Here is a 22,908-nt window from a genome sequence, read left to right as displayed (position 1 = left end):
AAATAAATGAATGGTATAGGCAGTTCAAAAGGGGCCACATATTTGTTGAGTAATCCTCGTTCTGGTTAACTTTTAACGGACATATCGTGAGATAATGTCGAGTGTGTGCGTATCGTACTTGAACAAGATCGTCGTTTGACTGTGAGAGAACTGGATGATGAAGTTGGAATACTAATAAGAACTGTTTGGCGAATTTTAACCAAAAATTGGGGAATGACTCGTGTGTATGCAAAATTCATCCCGAAACTACTCTCAAATCAGCAAAAAAACTTTTGATTAAAAATCCCTCAGGACAACATGGAAATGATCAATGGTGATGAAAACTTTATTAAAAAGGTTATTATTGGTGATGAATCATGGGTTTATAGTTATGATCCTGAAGCAAAACAATAATCTTCGCAGTGGAAGATTCCATCCGAGCCTTGTCCGAAAAAAGTCCGTCAAAGTCGAAGCAACATCAAGTCAATGCTGATTGTTTTTTCGATTATAATGACATTGTGCACAATGAATATGATCCTACAGGTCAGGAAATCAACAAAGAGTACTACGTTGAAGATTGAGTGAAGCAATAAGAAGAAAACGACCGCAACTTTGGGAAATAGGTGAATTACTTCATCATCACGACAATGCTTCAGCGCACACATCAAACCATATGCAGCAGTATGTATTGAAACACAGTATTGTAATCTCCGTCAGCCTTCATACAGTCCCGATATAATTACCTGCAATTTTTTGATGTTGCCTCGATTAAAAATACCACTTAAGGGATATCGATATGATGATAAAGAGGCTGTTGAAACTAATGCAACGAAACAAAAGGCGATTCCGAAGTCTGACTTTGAAGAGTGCTTTAATAAGTATAAACATAAATATGAGCGTATTATTCAATCAAATGGAAACTACAATGAAGGATTCCCCCTTCATCTGGCTTCCGAAGATTAAATCAAGCACCGAGAAATCGAGGTAGGTCGGATACTTTTAGGACAAACCTCGTATGTATTAGTGTGTGTACGTTCCTTATTTTCGGTGTGCGCTTCTTTTTTTTTTTTGATTATCGTCTGCTTTTCCTCTTTCTCGCTTGGTTACCGTTGTATCACGTAGCAGCTTTGTGATGTCAATTTTTCGGGCATGAGTAGTCGTAAAAATAAATATAGAACATTTTTTCAGAGATAATTATCCGTTTAGTTTCGGGAGTGCTGTAAAATGTGTAACACTCACAGCTTTAGCTTTGTAAGCGTTACATGATTAAAATAGAACTTTATTATTAAATAAGATGAATTTAGTTTTAAAGTTACAAATATATACATGCATAGTTAGCATTATAATAGATTTATATTCGTGGTTGTTTTTGTATACTCCATTGCATGTCTAAATCTAATGGTCACGCTGTTTAATCTTTGATACGTTATGCGTAATTTGTAATAGTTTAAGAATTTGTGATAACTTGATTTAGGTAAAATAATGAAAAAATATAACTAATTTCAGTTTGATTAGGGCCGTAGACAACATCTGAAAACGGATGAAATTGTTGTGCCCTAATTTATATGGCTATAGAGTTTGATGGAAAGTCGATGACATTATTCATTTAAATTATGTTCTATATTTCGAATTTCTACTTACCATCCTGTTCCAGCACTATCATCATTTGCATATGTATAGGAATCTCGAACCTGGTTCGTGCTATATAAATAAGTTCTTTGAATGAAGAAGCTGTAATACCTTTTTTATTCTCTCTATTGTGATCTACAAGTTTATATGAATTACTTAAAATTGTAGATTTTCTTGAGTCGTCCGACATTGTTTCTATCTGTTTAACTGAAACCAATAAATAATTTTGTTAAGATAGTCTCTCACTCAAACTAATTCAAACATCGTCATTTTGGTTGTTGTATGAACATTTGATAGTATATTATGAAATATTATGGCAGTTTTTTAATATCACTATGTGTTAAGTGTACAAAAATAAAAAAAACCATCAAATTCAATAAAACATTCAGTGTGGAAATATTTGTTTCATATTTTTTATTCAATTATTTCATATTATGATGTTTTGCTTGCTTTCAGTCTTATGCAAGCAACTTCTAGTTAAATAACTTATATAAGGGTTTATTTTAATCACTAGTTTTATCTCTTTAAATTGATGATATTTATATGATGTATTATTATTCTTTTCTACATAAATTTTATTTTAGATAAATTTAATAGATATGTCGATCTATGAGGGAGAAGTAGGTAAGTAAATGAAAATTACTACCCTCTTGTTTGTTAACAACGTTTAATCAGTAATTTAGTTGGTCTCATCAGACTTTATTAAAATAAAAACCAAAACAGAAATTACTCAAATTGTTACATAAATCATTACAATAATAAATCAGAGATACGTTTGTTTTACCTCACCGCCCAAGATCGAACTATATGTACGCTAGAAAATGTTTCTCATTAACAGAAAACTGAAAGTGATAATTACATATCCATTCTTTTATGTAGTATCTACATGTAAGTACAATCACTACAAAATTGCATTGATCGCTCAGCTCTAATCTCTTTTAAGAAAACTCAATAGTAGTTTATATAAATGATTGAGAGATTGTGTATCATTTCATATTTAGGCTGTTACTTGATATTCAGACATCATACTTTATATTTAGGCTGTTACTTGATAAACCAATAATTACTTTCATATTAGAGTATCCTAGTATTATTCGAATCAAAGTTATAAGATAAGGTATTTTTATAATGTGCGTAACAGTTGGAACTCCAATATTCTTTTGACGTTCCTTTAATCTCGTCCCTCATGATCTTTTACTTTCACCTGTAACGGGAGCAGATAACGACGTTTTGTCGTGCGCCGCTCCCTCCCCTTCCTCTGCTCTCGGGTGGCCTAGCAACCGACGTTGGGCGTATTCTAGAGTGCGCCTATTGCGGTTTGTTTTCTTTTAGCGGCCAATAATGTTGAGCGAGCCGAGAGTGGGGCCAGCGAGGGGGACAACAAAAATAAAGGATAGAGAACGAAGAAAGAGAGAGAGAGAGATAAGGGACAACTGTCGGTATTGGACAATGGTTCGCGGCCAGCGCGCGACCGATTAATGGCGTCGCGTGCCGCTGAGAAATTAGGTCAAGAGGGGATGCGTCGAGCGTTAACAGAAAAAAGAGTTGAGCGACAGTTAGGTGCAGATAATCGATTCAGGAAGGAGGACTTAAAAAGTCAGGTAGAAGGAAGAGTCGAGTGATGAAGAAGGATTCGAGAGTTAAGAAACAAGCATTGTTAGAAACAAGTCAATTAAGGATGCCATCGGCCAAGCGAGTGCGAGGAGGAGTAGGGCAGAGGTCGTCGGAGGAGAGCTAACCACGAGGAGCATGCCGAGGAACAAGCCGCTCAAGAGAAGACGACGATGCGCCTGTGAGGAAGGTGGCCCACCGCTTCTAGCTCATCGAGGAACCGTGGTAGATAAAGGTCAAGTGCTCTTCTAGATTCTCTCTCTCTCTCTCGTTCTCTCTCAGACGTGGTGATCACTCTCGCTCGTTAAAGGTGCCGCAATAGTTAGGCGTTCATCCGCCAACTATTGTGACGATCCTCTGTACCGATATTCGCGGCGTTGCCCCGGCGATACCTCGCCAGGCAACGAGCTGATTGATTATCGGACTTTGCTATACAGTAGATTCTGTTGTTGTGAGTATATAGAATAAGATTTGGTATTTTAGAGTTCTTGACTGTTTTAATTTCCCTTTCTCTTACCTCTCTCAATTGCTCAGAGCACTATTGCCTCTCTTCCCCGCCCCAAATAATTGGTGACGAGCTGTATGTCTCGTTCCATACCAATATAAATCGTTGAGCATTGTTTGCGTTGCAACGTATATACGATACCAGTTCTCTATAATAGCATACATTTATCTTTCCCTAAATGTTTTATTTAAGGAAAGATTTTTGTACTGGTTCATTCAATAATGAAATTGTAGAAATGGTCCTTCAGAATAGCTGTACATTTTTAGACTTGATTATAATGTAGTATAGTAATAAACGACTCTTTTAAATGATTAGAATTCTTCAAATTTCCATTTTTTTTCTTATGTTTGAACATACCTTTTCGTTCATATTTGTTTATTAAATCTGTTAGTAGAAACGTTGTCAACTGAGTTGGAAATAATAGTAACTTCTTTGTTTTGTATGACTAAAATGGAAATTTAAAATGTTATCAGTTGCAGTTGCTTTTGGAAATCAAGTAAACTTTAAGTTGCTATTATTTTTTGGCAACTTTAAAACAAGAAATGACTAATAAATATAGTATCTATAATACTGCGTTAATTTTATTATTCGAGATGCTCGAAATAACAACATCTGCGAATAATAAAGAAATTGGCGAACTCATTAAATTTAGAAAAATTTGCCTATAATACGCATTATTAGAAATAGAATAGGTATTATTCAGAATTTTATATTATGTCTGAAATACGTTTCTTTAAACCTCCTAAAACTAATTCATATGATATGTTTGTTCACAATGCGCTGACGTCCAGTGCTAGAAGTAGATAATCGTCCGAAAGGTACATACACGTACTTTTACCCCCACCCCAAGGGAAAAGTATTAAAACTTTAAAAGTGTCCATCTTTAATGCAAATTAACATACAGAGCTGAGCGGAGGCGCAGTTAAAACATCTTTTTAAGAAATTACAAATGGTGTAAATCGATAATACAGTCAAATTTTTTTCTAGTTTTATTAAATGATAGGTAATTTAAGGCTGAAAATTCTAAAAATTCTTGTCCATCTGTTATCCCCTACCTAGCTTTTGGAAAAAATCATAAAAAAATTTGGAGCGTGGCATTTTGTAGCGCTTTCCAAACACTGTTAAAATCACTAATTAAAAAATTATTTTCATTAAATATTACGCCGGTATCAGCTGTTTCCCTAAAATTTTACCCTTTACTTCGCCTTTTTGTATCTTCGTATATTCAAATGATAAAAAAAACGTATATAAGAGAAAATGTTTCGTTTTCCACATAGAATACTGTGGAATTCCGATTTCAATTAAAAAAAAAATTGTTTTTGATCCTAAGCTGAAGCGCTAAATACATAAAAAATGTTTTCTAACAGGGGAACCACCCCAACCCGACCTCACCCATTTGAATGATTTTGGGATATATTGTAGTACTTGAAAAAAATTAGATAAGTGTTTTTTTTATCGGCCCATAAGGGCTTTTAAGGGGTGAAATCCACCCTGAAAATCAACCCCTAAAATCAGTTTTTTTAATATTTCTCAGCATCAAATGAATATTTTTCAGTAAACTCAACGTTAAAAAATTTCTTATAAAAAGGTGCTTTTAAGGACATAACATTTATACCGAAAGATTGCAACCCTCTTTTTAATAGGAGTAAATACACTATTTTTTGTACTGTTTTACGACATGTAATATAGTAAATCAGCTCGAGTGATTTAAAAATCACACTGGTAATGAGAAAATACCAAAATAAAATTGACGTGTTTCTGGATTTAAAAAAAAATATATTTAAGGGGTGTTTCATCCCCTAGCAATCACCCCCGTCAAACTATCAGCAGGTTAATCTACCTAACCCTGGAATAAACAAGTTTAGTCGTTTGTTTTTTCTTGAAATAATTTAATCCTATGCAAGAGCGAGCTACCTCAACTAACCAACCTGACTCTAACCCACCAAACCCTCATAAACCATCCTTACCGAACCACATGCAGGCTAACCCACCTAATCCTGTGAAAAGCAACTTTAGTCGTTTGTTATTTCTTGAAATAATTGAATTTTATACCATAAGCGAGTTATCCCAGCTGTATAACATACCTCTTATCCACCTACCCCTAACCTATCTAACCCCCACCCTTATAAACCACCCTTATTGAAACACACGCAGGCTAAACCTCCTAAACCTGAGAAACACGAGTTAAGTCGTTTGTTAGTTCCTGAAATAATTTAATCCTACGCCTGAGCGATCTACCTCAACTAACCAACCTGCCTCTAACCCACCAAACCCCCATAAACCACCCTCACCCAACCAAATGTAGGCTAATAGACCTAACTTTGGGAGAATTGAGTTTATCAGTTGCTTTTTTTTAAAATAACTGATTTGTACACCGTACGTGGGGTATCCCATTTTTTTTTATAAAATATACGCATCTGTAGCTCAAACATAATTTATAACAAATAAAAATATGTTTAATACATTTTATTTTAATAGTACCAAAAGGGCGAGAAATATCTCTTAAAAATAAACATGAGGTCTTATTATCATTTATAGATCTATATATATATATTTATATTCATATGTAGATACATAAATATATTTACGTAAGAGCCATCGTACGCGATACTACATATATTTTGATTTTTCATAATAATTTTCATCTTTTTCTTTTTTTCATTTATTGGTAAATTAAAATGTATCATTCAACGAATTCCTTCCAGAAAAGATAATCATCGAAAAAGTGTTTGAAACATAATGATCTTTTACACCAACCACACCATATTATAGCAACATTGCAAAATCAGGATCAGGAAAGTGATGTTGAACTTCATCTTCGATTATTTTAGCATCAGTATCTTTATAATCTTCATGAAAATCTAACGTCTCTTCAACAATCATATCAATATCATTAAACTCATACACGGCATCTATTAATATTTCTTTCAACTTTTCTGACAATTTAATTTCTTTGAAATTAATCTCGCTATCTGGTATTTGTAAACTTTGAAAATATGCTAATAATAAATTGACTACGTTCAAAGGATTGCTCTTCATGCTTTAATCTAAAACAAAATCAAGATATAAATACTCTTTTTTGCAGTTGAATAATTTTACAAAAGACAAAAGAAAACCGAGTCTATAGATAGAATTCGATCACACGTTTTTAACAGTTATATATCACATGTTTACAAATCAAAATATTTGAATAAAATTATATATAAGTGACATAAATACTTACGTAGTAGACAAAAACTTTTCTTCTTGTTATATACTATATTTTCGTGTTCGGGAAATTTGTATGTAAATATAGAAATAAGTTTATTTATAAATCCAGCACTATAAAAAAACTTGATCTTTTTACATACTTGACTTTTCTTCAACTACTATGAATGATGAAATACTCGTATGTATCGGATGTCTTATTATGGTAAGGGGCGTAGATTTGATATAACTTATCTTCTTCAAGCCATTGATAAGATAAAGTGTACAGCAAAGTAAAGTACCAACAAAAAGTAAACTAAACCACAAGTGGAAATTGAAAAAAGTAAACAGTTTATAAGTATAGTAATTGAGACTATAATAACTATTTATAACTATTAATATAATCAATTATTTGTTATAATTTCTTTTCTCATTGACAAATTGTAAATGATTAAAAAAGAAATAATAACTATATTAAATTTCCACTTTTGAAATTCATAATTTTTAACTGTTATTACTTGTTATTTTTCTTTATTACGAATTAGCTTTACGTTTGAAAAATAATAACTACGATTATTACTCTTTTATAAATAGCTATATGTAATACAATGCAAATAATATTTAAAAAAAAACTGATACTATAACTGTTATTATTAATTTCGAAAAAACAAAATAGTTAATAATTATTTATAATTTATTTTAGTCTCAAATCTTATAATTATATGCCGTTATTAATTATGTTTATCTTTTCTGTATTTATAATGAAAAGAAAATAATAATTATTACATAAAATTTGTAATACTTGGGACATACGAGGGTCGTTTGAACAGTTCGTGCAAAGTCAGAGAGATGGCTCTACTAGTGCGTATCAAGGTTATTTTTAGTTAGTGGCATATCTTGGAAGAGCACACACCAAGTTTCAGCCAGATCGGCCAATTACTTTGCGTTTTACATTCGTTGCAATCAAAGAAATCGAGTGATTGTAAAAAAATGGACGAAAAAGAATTTCGTGTATTGATTAAACATTATTTTTTCAAAGGCAAAACGCCTCAGGAGATTAAACAGAAGCTTGATAAACATTTTGGTGATTGTGCACCTTCGATTAGAATGGTTTATAAGTGGTTTCAAAATTTTCGGACTGGCCATATGAGCACAAAAGAAGCTGAACGTTCTGGACGCCTTGTTGAGGTCACCACTTCAGAAATCATTGATAAAATCCATGATATGGTGATGGCTGATAGAAAAGTGAAGGTGCGTGAGATTGCTAGTACTGTAGGCATCTCGAGCGAACGGGTACATAATATTTTGCACCAACATTTGGACATGAAAAAGCTATCCGCTAGATGGGTGCCGCGATTGCTCACGATTGACCGAAAACGAGATCGTGTGAAGTGTTGCAAGAATGGTTTGCAGCTGTTCCAGCAAAATCCGCAAGACTTTAAGCATCGTTTCATCACTGTAGATGAAACATGGATATATCACTACACTCCTGAGACCAAAGAACAGTCTAAACAATGGGTTACCATGGAGGAATCTGCTCCGAAAAAGGCGAAGACAATTCCTTCGGCCGGGAAGGTTATGGCGACTGTCTTTTGGGATTCGCGAGGAATAATCTTCATCGACTATTTGGAAAAGGGTAAAACCATTACAGGCGAATATTATTCATCGTTATTGGATCGTTTGAAAACCGAGTTGCTAGAGAAACGTCTACGATTGGCCCACAAAAAAGTCCTCTTCCACCACCACAATGCGCCAGCTCACGCCTTAGTAGTTGTGGCCGCAAAACCGATGGAGGTAGGAATCCAACTCGTTTCACATCCCCCTATTCCCCAGACTTGGCTCCGTCGGACTACTATTTGTTCCCTAATATGAAAAGATGGCTGGCGGGGAAAAGATTTTATTCAAACGAGGAGGTCATTGCAGAAACGAATGCTTATTTTACAGACTTGGACAAATCTTATTATTTGGAAGGGATTAACAAACTAGAGCAGCGTTGGATGAAGTGTATAAGCCTAATAAAAGGAGAGTATGTTGAAATATAAAAAAGATTTATTAAAAAAAATCAAGCAGTTTTTACGAGATTTTTGCACAGACTTTTCAAACGACCCTCGTATTGTTATGCAACATGAATGTTATTCAAGAAATACATTTATTTTTCGTTATTTATATAAGGTTAGCCCGCATGTGGTTCGGTAAGGATAGTTTATAAGGGTGGGGGTTAGATAGGTTAGGGGTAGTGTGGTTAAGAGGTATGTGATTCAGCTGGGATAACTCGCTTATGGTGTAAAATTCAATTATTTCAAGAAATAACAAACGACTAAAGTTACTTTTCCCAGGATTAGATGGGTTAGCGTGCATGTGGTTCGGTAAGGGTGGTTATGGGGGTTTGGTGAGTTAGAAGCAGGTTGGTTAGTTGAGGTAGCTCGCTCATGCATAGGATTAAATTATTTCAAGAAATAACAAACGACTAAACTTATTTATTCCAGGGTTAGGTGGATTCACCTGCTGATAGTTTGACGGGCGTGGTTTCTGGGGGGTGAAATACACCTTAAATATATTTCTTTTAAATCCGGAAACACGTTAAGTTAATTTTGGTATTTTCTCATTACCAGTGCGATTTTTAAATCACTCGAGCTGATTTACTATATTACATGTCGTAAAACAGAACAAAAAATAGTGTATTTACCCCTATTAAAAAAAGGGTTGCAACTTTTCGGTATAAATGTTATGTCCTATAACGAGTGGCTAGACCATCATTATGTCTCTCTCTCTCTATAAATAATTATAATTATCCTCATATGTATATGTATACTTATCATGTATTTATTTCACATGTATGGCAGTCAAAGGTAAGTCAGAGAGAGCGCTAATAGATGGCGAGCTAGAGAGAGAGAATTCGGGAAGCCGGCGCGACGCGCGCGAGAACGGGAGTGGGGCAGAAGAAAGCCCTGCGATAAGAACTCACTCTTGTGCCGGCGACTTCGAAGCACGTGGACGTGTGAAGAGCGGCTATATACGTGTTTGCGATCTTTTGCTATCCGACTTTTTGTGACTGACTTTCCTGCGAGTACGCGAGTGTCCACTCGGTGCGAGGCTTCGGTGCCGAGATTGCCCCTAGCGCCTTTGGTGGGCTAGTTTCTGCGACCACGCGTGCGAGCCTTTAAGGCCGCCCGCCTCTTGACTGCACCCGAGCTGCACACTGCGCGTCCTCGCGAGCCACGTGCGAGGCTGAGGATACCGTCTGCAGGGCTAACGCCGAGACAGCATTGTAAGTACCATCTCGAATACGTGTCTCTCTCGCTAGCTTTTCGCCGCTCTCTCTCCCGCTTACACTGCGTCCTAGCTCTGTACCTTTCTCTGCAGTAAACTCAATGCTTTTGTATATCTGCTCTCTTTGTCTGTGCTTTCTTTACCTATCGTAATCAATCCCGCTCCGTCCGGCTCTCGCCCCCTGAATTTCGTGATCGCTCAAAAGCGCCCATAGGACTACACGACGCTCTCTACGGGCTAAGGCAACAGACGCTGTACCATGCCGTTCCTGTTGCTGCTGGGTTAGGTTTTGCGCAGCCTATTACGAGGCCCACTTCGAGCTGTTTCTAACTCCCTCGTAAATTATATAACGAGTGACCCGCGCTGGGTCAAAACCCCGTTATAGTCCTTAAAAGCGTCTTTTTATTAGAAATTTTTTAACGTTGAGTTTACTGAAAAATATTCATTTGATGCTGAGAAATATTAAAAAAACTGATTTTAGGGGTTGATTTTCAGGGTTGATTACACCCCTTAAAAGCCCTTATGGGCCGATAAAAAAAACACGTATCTAATTTTTTTTCAAGTACTACAACATATCCCAAAATCATTCAAATCGGTGAGGTCGGGTTGGGGTGGTTCCCTTGTAAGTCATAAAAATGTTTTTTTTTACTCTTAGAATAATATCTTTGAAAAAAATAACAATTTGTGCGAAAAATTTTTTTTTCGTCTTTTTTGCGGTAAGAAAAATTAATTTGTTTATAAAAATAACAATTTTATCGTGGTTTAGTTTATGTAAAAAATAACTATAAATTTACATAAGATATACAGTTTAAGATAATTGTCAACTTCTTATAAAATAGATCCAGCACGCTTAAGAATAACGAACATGTTTACGAAAACCGTATTTACAAAATCTCCTATCAAATTAGGTATACATTTTAAAACATTTTTATACTTCTGGCTACCAGTCTATCATTCGGTAGTAAAAATTTTGAGCCTGAATAACAGATTCTGTATAGTGTAGTGACCATAGTGAAATCGAGAAATTTAGGTATTCATGAGCGCAATAAGATTATTTAACATCATAGACTTTAAATGAGTTATCGTGCCATTGCAAAATAGTTGAATATGGAATAGCGCAAAGTCGCTTAGACGTATAATTTTTGTCACCGCAAAAAAGACGAAAAAAAATTTTTCGCACAAATTGTAATTTTTTTCATAGATATTATTCTAAGAGTAAAAAAACATTTTTATGACTTAGAAAATATTTTTTATGTATTTAGAGCTTCAGCTTAGAATCAAAAACAATTTTATTTTTAATGGATAATGGAATTTTACAGTATTCTATGTGGAAAACGAAAAAATTTCTCTTATATACCTTCCTTTTATCATTTGAATATACGAAGATATAAAAAGGCAAAGTAAAGTGTAATATTTTAGGGAAACCGCTGATATCGGCGTAATATTTAATGAAAATAATTTTTTAATCTGTTATTTTAATAGGGTTTGAAAAGAGCTACAAAATGCCATGCTTCAAATTTTTGTGTGATTATTTTTAAGAGCTGGGCAGGGGATCAAGGATGGAGAAGAATTTTTAGCATTTTCAGTCTTCGAATTCTCGTTTAAAAAGAAAATACAAAAACATTACATTGTGATTTACACTGTTTGAAAACTCTTAGCAAGACCTTCCTGTTCGGCTCTCTACGTTGATTTGCATCAAAGATGGACAATTTCAAAGTTTAAACAATTTTGCCGGGGGGGGGGGGGGGCTAAAAGTACGTGACCGTGCATCTTAGTATTTCTTTTAATTGATATGAATATTTTTAAATTATATGAACATTTCGTCGATTAAAAGAAATTTCTTATCATGGTCAGCGAGATCTCGGGTGAACACATTAAGCTTATCGATGTACGCAAATACAATTTCTTCTTATACGCCATTTAGTACATTATGTATCATGTGTTGGAAAGTGTTAGATAAGTGTCAGATATATCATAACAAAGAAAAAAAATGGTCCGTCCAAAACATATTGTTAACAAAATAACAAGAAGTAAAAAAAAATACGAGGGGGGTCAATAAGTATTTACAAAAACCAAGATATGGCGCTCGTCACGCTTAAATTATGATGTTTTTGGCAAGCAATAATACTAACTAGATATCGTACAAAGTTTCAGCTCGATTCATTAAGTCGTTTTTTTGTGAGCGTTGATTGAACAAAAAGTTATTGGTTTATTTGAAAAATGGAAAAAATAGACTTTCGAGCGGTGATAAAACATTTTCATTTGAAATACCTTACACCAAAAGAAATCACAGTCGAGTTGAACGCCGTTCATGGCAAGTCTCCACTGTATTTAAGACTGTTTATAACTAAGTAAATGAATTTAAAGGCGGCCGTACAACAACAAAAGATGAACCTCGTTAAGGACGCTTCGTAGAAGTGAGTACGCCCGAAATGGTCAACAAAATCCACGATATGGTGTTGAGTGATAGAAGATTAAAATTGCGAGAATTAGTTGAGGCTACAAGGGTATCAAAGGGTACAATCATTTCAATTTTGCATGAAAAATTGGGATGAAAAAAATATCAGAAAGATGGGTGTGATGATGCGTCATCACTTGAAAATCACGCTGCCTTACTACCCCTCTTACGAGGAAGTAGTACACCCAGCTACCATGAATAGACCTGGACCATCGACCGGCGCCATTCCACGCCCTCCCAACAATAGACGCCAAAGCCGCCTCAACCTATGCCACAATCGACCCCGCGCTGAGACCCCTCACGAAGAGCAGGACATCGAAGGCCGCCTGCGAGAGCTGGACCGACTCCGCCAGGCTGTGGAGGCTATGGCCGCGGCAGAACGTCGAAATTTGGAGAGGGTCAGAAGAAACCACAGTTTGAATTGGGGCGAAGAATCTAGTAGCAACTAGGAATAATAAACCGGCCTCCGGGCCTATTAATCACATCTGACTACTCTTATTTAACCCTAATCCGATCCCTTAAACACCCCTTTTCAGGTCACTAGACCAGTAGCTGAGGACCAGCCAGGAGCAGAGCACCAGTAGACCCGCGATGACCGACGAATCACGGTGCATATGAAATGCACCGGATTAGTGGGGGGCTATGTGATGATGCGTCATCACTTGAAAATCACGCTGCCTTATGCTAGCCCCGCTCCCACTAGAAACGCGCGGCCAAGCGTCTATTGCCATACACCCGCCCACGCACTCCCGGACCTCGCGAACTATGACCTCTAGAAGTCCCCCTGACCGATTCGCACGACCCTTACGCTCGCGTACAACCCCTCGCGCACTCACGACCCGATCCGACAACCCCCCGGGGAGCTAGAAGCCCCTAAAGTCTCCAGCCGCGATCAGCTGATCGCAAGCCCCCGTTAGTTAGGCAGGCATAGCTAGACTAGAAGTAGGAGCGACCGAGCGCGTGAGAGCGAGCGAGACCGCCGATGCTAGACCGATCGGAAGCGAGCGAGGGGAATCGGTAAGACCAACGAGCGGTAGATAGAAGAGGATAGACAAGTGACGCTATCTGACCGGCCAATCGTTATCGGCTTAGGGGTGGTTGGACTTATGAGAGAAAACCGACGCTATCTTCGCGACCAGTAGGCAAATTAGGCGCGAAGGATCGACCAATAAATAAATTGCGCGGGTAAAAAACATTAATATAGACGGCGCTGAGACCTGACTTAGCAACAAGCTAGCCAATCGGCAACAACGAAGGGGAAGTAAACTAGGAGAAGCGGCGCGTCGCCGAAAAACGGCGCGCCAGTAGTAACCGTTAAGCCTCGACGGTAGGACGTCCGCCGAGCCTCGCTGTTGCGCGGTACTAAGGAGTGAGTACAGATAAAGTAAAAAGTGAGAGAGATAAGTACAGCAGAGGAAATAGTGAGAGAGATAAGCCTAGCAGAGGAAATAGTGAGAGAGGAGTAGATATAGAGAAAGAATAGTGAAAGTGAAAATAACAGAGGAATTAGTGAGAGAGATAGGCATAGAAAAGAAAAGAATAGTGAAAGTGAAACAACAGAGGAAATATAACAGAAATAATAGAATAACGATAACAGAAAAATAATAGAATGACGATAACGAATAGCAATAAAATAATAGAATAACGATAACGAATAGCAATAAAATAATAGAATAACGATAACGAATAGCAATAAAATAATAGAACAACGATAACGGAATAACGATAACAACAAGAGTAAGTACCCTTCCCTTACTATCGATTTTCTATGCATGATCAATAATCGCGAGTTTGCCGCGCATTGTCGACCGCTCGCGTTTTCGGGAGTGCCGTACGACCTTCGCGCGTCCGACCGTAGTATTCGACCGCTTATTGCTAACCACCGAAAATCCTTTGTCGAACCGACGTATAATCATTGTCCGCAATTTGAAGTTGTCGGACGCTCGCGTTTCGGGAGTGCCGCATGACCTTCGCGCGCATTACGCCTTGACCGAAAACGTTTGCCGTTATCCCCAAGTTTTCTTATTACGTCGTTTCTTTGTCCCGCACCTGAAATAATCGCATGACCGCCGAATGTTCGCGCGCGGAATCCCGCATGACCTTCGCGCGCCCGTTGCCGTTGCTTCATATGTTTTCGCCACCGACCTTTCGGGAATGGTTTCGAGTCGCCGTGTTGTTATCATCCGTGAAACGAGTTTTCCTTAGTGCGCGTCTCTGAATTCCTTTCTGAGTCGATCTAAACATCACACGAGTCGCGTTAGACCTTCATTCGACCGGTAGAATTCGGATACATTCGCTTTTATTTTGTTCGCGATCGTCGCTACAAGTATCGTCAACACCGCGAACAGTAGTCAACCTTCGCGCGACCGACCGAATTCCTGAGCGCAATTGTTTTGAACGAGCTGGAATTTTCGCCGCGAATAGATAAACCGACGTTACATATTCGAATCATAGCCGAAGTCCGAAACATTCAACCGAGTTATTGTTCGTCTAAGCCGACTTCGTGCCGTAGTACGCCACTCGCGTCCCCGATAACCTAAATCAGGCTGACCATAGCAACGGGTAGACCGCTGGGCTGACCTGGGAAATTCTTCCGTTTAATAAACTTGAGTTACCCTTAAGCCTGCTTTATTATTGACTATACCCACTTGATCGCCTCATCCCCCGTAGCTTTCGCGGTCGGTTCGAGATTGGTAAGCGCGTACGCGACTGCCCTGATCACCGCCTAGCCGATAGCCACCGTCGCAGCCACTACGCCACCAGTCCAGGGAAGGAGCTATCATCCCCTGAACCACTAGCCGTCAACCGGAGCGCCCCTACGACGCCCCCCCCCCCTCGATGTACCCGCTTCTGGGTTAAGAGCCGCCATGCCCCGAAACTTCTAGCTAGCCGAACGAGCCGCAGCCGTGGGTGGCCTTGAAAACCACCCGTTGCCCCCCTTCTTTCCCCTTCGCTCGATACGATCTAGACTCGACCGAATCGTCGCCTAGGACTTCGCGCTCCCGCTTCATTCTTCACAGGTGATAGCCGGCCACGCGCGCAAGAACACCGACGGCGACGAGGCGGGAGGCAACGGGGAACCACCCGACCTCACAGCGACCAGCAGGACCACCGAGCCGAGAACCAGCCAACGTTGCAGCGCTACCACGCTCTCCTAACGCGAGAGCACGGTAGCTGGCGCCCAACTTAATAAAATAAAGCTGCACACGTTGTCTCGGCTGACTGCGCGCCGCTGGCGACAGTGCGAGACCGGAGAAATACCGTCTGTTATTTTTCCCCTCCCTCTCCCCCGTCGCATGGGTACCGCGTTTGCTCACTGTTGAAAACAAACGAACCCGCGTGGTCACCTCTGAGGCTCTTTTAGCACGCATACGTTGTAATTGGTAAAGTTAGCTGGTAAGATTATGACCACGGTTTTCTGGGATGCGTGTGGAATCATCTACATGGACTACTTGGAAAAGGGCCAGACGATCACTGGACAATATAATGCGTCATTATTAGATCAGCTGAAAGAAAAAACCAGAGAAAAACGTCCTCACTTGAACAAAAAAAAATGCCCCTTTCTTCAAGACAATGCTCGAATTTACTCGTATGAAGTTTCGATGGCAAAAATTAACGATTTAAAGTTCGAATTAATTGACCATCCACCATATTCGCCTGATTTGCCTCCCAGTGACTTTTTCTTATTTCCTAACCTCAAAAAATGTCTTGCCGGATATCGATTCACGTCGAATGAAGAAGTCATCGCCGAAACAAATGCCTATTTTGAGGGTTTTCAGAAATCATATTTTTCTGATGGCTTAAAAAAACTAGAAGGCCATTTAATAAATTGTATCGACCTTCAAGGCGATTATGTTGAAAAATAAAAAAAATTACATACGCAACACTTTTTTTTCCTTCTTTTTATAAAGACTTATTGACCCCCCTCGAAACAAGTTATTCAATCCACTAGAAAATGCCACATCTGCTTACAAAAATTAGAAGATAGTGATTGGAAAGTTAGAGATCATTATCATTTAACAGGTAAATTTAGAGGAGCTGCTCATTATAAGTGTGATTTGCATAACAGAACTGTTTTCATATAACTGTTGTATTCTATAATTTTATTGGCTATAACTTACGTTTTATTATAAAAGAAATTATTATACATCCTGATTTTAAACGTGATGTTAAAGTATTAGCTGAAAATAAAGAGAGTTATATACGAGGTATGTTCAAAAAGTAAGGTGACTTTTCAAATTTCACGGGCAACGTACTTTCGATTATCGATTTTTTTGTTTTGTTATGTTGGTACACTCTTCCCAAACATCTGTACCAAGTTTCAAGTGTATAGCATTTTTTGTTTGGTTGTGAGAGGCGTAAAGGTTATAAGTGTTTTGCGTGCTCGGCGATTTCTTGCTATCGAAAAATATGGATCAAAGGATTTGCATCAAATTTTGTGTAAAAAATAAAATAAAGTGCTCCGAAATACTTGAAATATTGACGGTGGCATACGGTGAAACTGTTCTAAGTAAAAAAAATGTTTACAAATGGTACAAACTCTTCCAAGATGGCCGGGAAGATGCCAATGATGAGCCTCGCTCTGGACGCCCAAGCACATCAACAACTGATGAAAACGTTTGTAAATATTAAATTTAAATATTGTTATTATTATTCAAATTACATAACATAACTTAAGCTTTAGGAATGTAAGAAAAACAAAAGAAACAATATCAAAACCCGTACAAGAACAATTCGGTGTTTATTTACTTGTAGAGCAAAGAGACATTGATCAACTTCATTCTCCTATACAGTGATCAGTATAATCCACGATCTTTAATCTCGCGATTTCAGGACTTAATCCAATCTAGTTTGTCCTTCACACTCTATAAAATCACATTAATCATGCCATTCATCCTTTCATACATTCATTTCGGTTTAAATTATAAAATTACATCATTCTCATAAAATTAAATCACGCACGCTATTCATACATTCTAAATAAGATCAATCACTCAGTTGTACTTTATAAAATTGAATTAAAGACGCGATTCACACTCTATAAATTCAATCCATCACTCATTACTCGACTCATATATTATAAATAACAGCAATCACTCTATTACACTTTATATTTTTTATAAAACAAGATCGGTCACTCTGTTTATATTTTAGATTTACATTACTTCCGCACGAACGGCCATTTCGTTTCTCGCTTTATAATTTTAATTCAAATGGTTCGAAATCAAAACGGTTTGCACTTTGTTGGGCGACTCACGCTAGGTTAGGCTGGTTTGATGGCTGAACTCGTCAAGTCTCCATCGGCGATGATAGTGGAAGAAACCTTCTTCCCATGCTGCCAGGGCTTCTCGTAGTCCAATTATCTTTTCTGATCCAATAATAATAATGGAGACCATCTCAGGACTACTCGTCTTCATCCGCTAGGCAGACAGTACGGAGCCTTCTCAGGTGTTGTCACTTCGACGGCGGCAAACGGAGTTGTCCGCGCTCCGCGGTCCGAGCAACTCACTAGCGAGCCTCGACATGAAGTTGCTCGCGAGACATTGTCGAGCGAGCCATCGATCGCACTTCTAGCGAGATCATTCAATTCATCTTATCGATTCGTCACACGTTCAAGCAGTGAAGAAAATTGTCCTGGAAAATCGTCGAATCACTATCAGAGAAGTTGCTGAGGATGTTGGTATATCGCTTGGCTCGTGCCATGAAATTTTTTCTGACGTTTTGGGCATGAGACGTGTGTCACCGAAGGTTGTTCCGAAATTGCTAAATTTTGACCAAAAGAACCGTCGCATGAGCATCGCTCAAGAACTGTTGAACGACGTCAACGATGACCCAGATTTACTCAAAAGGGTCATAACTGGTGACGAATGATGGGTATATGGTTATGATATCGAAACCAAAGTCCAATCGTCCCAACGGAAGAGCCAAGATGAGCCAAGACCGAAAAAAGCACGCCAAGTTCGATCAAATGTCAAAGTTTTGCTCACTGTTTTCTTCGATTACCATGGCGTGGTGCATCAGGAGTTCTTACCATATGGACGTACGGTCAATAAACAGTATTATCTTGAAGTTATGCGCCGTTTGCGAGAAGCAATACGAAGAAAACGCCCAGAATTGTGGAAAAACAATTCATGGCTTTTGCATGACGATAATGCCCCTGCTCACTCATCTTTGCTTGTGAGAGATTTTTTGGCCAAAAACAACACCACAATCATGCCTCAGCCACCATATTCACCGGATTTGGCCCCATGTGACTTTTTCTTGTTCCCAAAACTAAAAAGACCTATGAAAGGACGGAGATTTGCAACGATTGAAGAGATAAAGACTGCATCGCTGGAAGAGCTCAAGGCTATACCGAAAAGTGCTTATGAGAAGTGCTTTGAGGATTGGAAAAACCGTTGGCATAAGTGTATTGTATCTGAGGGGGATTACTTTGAAGGGGACAACATAAATATTGATAAATAAATAAATATTTTTTCTTAAAAATACAAAGTCACCTTACTTTTTGAACACACCTCGTACAGTGCCTGGCGCGTACTTCTGCCCACCCTGAGGAGAAATTTGCCAATCTTAAAAATTTTATATCTCAGCGAAAAAGAGTTGTAGAATAAACAACTTGACATGAAGATAATATTGTTTGTGCTAAAATTAAGTCTTTTATGCTTAAAAAGTGAACATAAAAAATTTTTTTTTTTGCCCATATACAAATTTACTTATTTACTACGCAAATCAGTGGATCATTAAAAATCTAAGTAAAATTAAAAGGTGGAATGTTCCTCTTTAAAACAAGAGTGATAGAACTCATTATTGATTTTTTTATACAGAAATATAACTTTATTATAAAAAAAATTGTTTTTCTTTCATCAGCTCATATCTTAATTGCTATGCATTGAATAAAAAAACTTTAAAGACAAAAATTATTTTTTTTGGTAAAGAAAACAAAAATAAAGTGAAAAATAAGATCTGGAACAAATTTTTCATTTCATTTTTTCACGCTAGCCATTTGTGTTATAAAAAATTATATTTTGGTTACTTTGAAAGTATTATATTATTCAAAGAGGATGAACCTAGTAGAATTTTGATGTATTATAACGTTAATAATCTTTACGGTTAGGCTGTGACACAGTCTGTACCATACAATAATTTTAAATAGATTATCATCGTTATATATTTTATATAAATATATTTTCAACGTTAATACAAGCTTTTTTATTTATTATATGGAATATACGAGGTGTGTTCAAAAAGTAAGGTGACTTTGTATTTTTAAGAAAAAATATTTATTTATTTATCAGTATTTATGTTGTTTCCTTCAAAGTAATCCCCCTCAGATACAATACACTTATGCCAACGGTTTTTCCAATCCTCAAAGCACTTCTCATAAGTACTTTTCGGTATAGCCTTGAGCTCTTCCAGCGATGCAGTCTTTATCTCTTCAATCGTTGCAAATCTCCGTCCTTTCATAGGTCTTTTTAGTTTTGGGAACAAGAAAAAGTCACATGGGGCCAAATCCGGTGAATATGGTGGCTGAGGCATGATTGTGGTGTTGTTTTTGGCCAAAAAATCTCTCACAAGCAAAGATGAGTAAGCAGGGGCATTATCGTCATGCAAAAGCCATGAATTGTTTTTCCACAATTCTGGGCGTTTTCTTCGTATTGCTTCTCGCAAACGGCGCATAACTTCAAGATAATACTGTTTATTGACCGTACGTCCATATGGTAAGAACTCCTGATGCACCACGCCATGGTAATCGAAGAAAACAGTGAGCAAAACTTTGACATTTGACCGAACTTGACGTGCTTTTTTCGGTCTTAGCTCATCTTGGCTCTTCCATTGGGACGACTGAACTTTGGTTTCGATATCATAACCATATACCCATGATTTGACACCAGTTTTTTTAGTAAAGCCCTTTTTAGTAAATCTGAGTCATCGTTGACGTCATTCAACAGTTCTTGAGCGATGCTCATGCGACGGTTCTTTTGGTTAAAATTTAGCAATTTCGGAACAAACTTCGCTGACACACGTCTCATGCCCAAAACGTTAGAAAAAATTTCATGGCACGAACCAAGCGATATACCAACATCCTCAGCAACTTCTCTGATAGTGATTCGACGATTTTCCAGGACAATTTTCTTCACTGCTTGAACGTCTTCATCAGTTGTTGACGTGCTTGGGTGTCCAGAGCGAGTCTTGTCATTGGCATCTTCCCGGCCATCTTGGAAGAGTTTGTACCACTTGTAAACATTTTTTTTACTCAGAACAGTTTCACCATATGCCACCGTCAACATTTCAAGTGTTTCGGAGTACTTTATTTTATTTTTTACACAAAATTTGATGCAAATCCTTTGATTCATATTTTTCGATAACAAGAAATCGCCGAGCACGCAAAACACTTATAACCTTTACGCCTCTCACAACCAAACAAAAAATGCTATACTTGAAACTCGGTACAGATATTCGAGAAAAGTGTACCAACATAACAAAACAAAAAAATCGCTAATCGAAAGTACGTTGCCCGTGAAATTTGAAAAGTCACCTTACTTTTTGAACACACCTCGTATAACGACTATTGGTTTCAGAGTCCAGCCTGAATCTCTTTATTCAAATTTTTTCGTACTATTATTTGTTATTATTTGTTTAATATTATTTGTTTTATATCACTTTCAAACCAAGAACTGACGTCTGTTGCATTATAGATACATAGTATCAAAATATTTCATCTGAATCTCTTCTTCATATTATTTTTTAACAATGAATTGAGCTCCCATTTCAGTATTTATTTTCAAAGAATCATAAATGGAAAGAAACCTTTTTACTTATTGTTTTAATACCTTAAGTGCTTCAATTAAAAAAGAATTAATATTTAAATGAATACGATTAACTATGATAGCTGTTTGAATTCGATTCTTTAAAGTAGATTGTATAGGTCGCCATACAATGCCTTCAATTTCTTCAGATTGTTGATGAGAAGTGGAAGTTACTGATATATTACCACTGATTTTTATTAGACTATTGAACTTGGTTTCAAGTAAACATATTTTCACGAATTCATAATTATATGTGAACGGACAGAATATTGATTAAAAATAATTTTTTTATTAAATTTTTTTGATATAAGGAAAATTTAAAAAGAAAACTATTTATTCAATAACTACTATTAAATACATTATTGTATCATATTTTTTTGAGAAGAAACAGTATGAGAATTCGTGATATAATTTTAGCTGTTGTTTTCTGGTATGCTGAATACTGCACGACTGTTCGGAAAATTGAAGGTATAGAACGTGTTTTCAATGTAATCTCTCTTTCTATTATATATATTATAATAGATTTCTATTATATATATTATATTACGAAATATTCATCAAGGCAAATTTAAAGTTAAACCCCCAAAAGTGTAGGCCTTATCGCAAGGAAGCCAACTATTTTGGAGACGTATTGACTCCCAAAGAAACTAAGCTGATCCCAAGAAGATTGAAGTGATAGAAAAATTTCCATTACTAGGAAACGCAACGGCTATAAAAGTCATTCCACGGTTTGGTTGGTTATGTCGCCGATTTATTCCAAACTTTTCTAAAATTACTAAACCTCTATCAGAACTACTTAAGCAGGACGTCTCATTCATTCGGGGCGAACCACACCCAAGTTCCTTCGAGTATTTGCAGCATTGTCTGATTTCTCTAACTATATTAATACACCCTAAATTTAAAGAGCGATGGTTCGTAACCACGGATATCAAGGTACCCACCATTACTCCAAGACTTGCTTACGATCAGAAAACGAGACGAAATCGAGTCATAAAGCATACAGCCATCGGCAAAACGTCCGAAACAAGACAGTCAAGTAAGCGAAATAATGTACGAGAAAGGCGTATTTATCGCGGTCAGAACGACTGATGATTCGTTATATACGCAAGGCTATGTAAAACATGAGTAAGGGCCAACGTCAAATTGAAATTCAATGGCTGACTCAAAACTAAATCAACAAGGCTCTTTTCAACTTCGACTACGATCACAAAATAGATTTTCACTGTATATTGACGAATAAGATCGCGTACGCTTCCAAAGATGTATTGTCATATTAAATAAAATTATACCATGAGTATTGTTCAAGAAATGCATACTAATGATGAATCAAATGCTTGATCCCATATTAGAAAATCATTACATGATATATATTGAAACAACCACTCAAACAATAAATAATAATCAAGACACAATTGTTAGAAAAACGTTGATTTATTCAACCAGGTTAACACACTAGTGTCAAC

At 37.2% G+C, this 22,908-nt stretch overlaps 1 protein-coding gene across 4 annotated transcripts in view; it reads right to left on the bottom strand.

The window, feature by feature from the left end:
• Positions 1–22,908, bottom strand: part of LOC131668425 (DNA fragmentation factor subunit alpha-like) — a 260,893-nt gene that overhangs the window by 128,556 nt on the left and 109,429 nt on the right. For all 4 annotated transcript variants that reach the window (XM_058942593.1, XM_058942610.1, XM_058942602.1 and 1 more), the window contains one exon: positions 1,621–1,815. In XM_058942593.1, coding sequence (XP_058798576.1) covers positions 1,621–1,798 — 178 coding nt within the window. In that variant the 5' untranslated portion in view covers positions 1,799–1,815. The remainder of the gene's footprint in view (positions 1–1,620; positions 1,816–22,908) is intronic.

Source organism: Phymastichus coffea, unplaced genomic scaffold (assembly GCF_024137745.1).
Source record: "Phymastichus coffea isolate CEN01 unplaced genomic scaffold, Cenicafe_Pcof_1.1 PCOF00006, whole genome shotgun sequence".
Taxonomy (NCBI): Eukaryota; Metazoa; Arthropoda; class Insecta; order Hymenoptera; family Eulophidae; genus Phymastichus; species Phymastichus coffea.
Note: the sequence above shows the minus strand (reverse complement) of the source record. Positions and strands in the feature narration are given on the sequence as shown.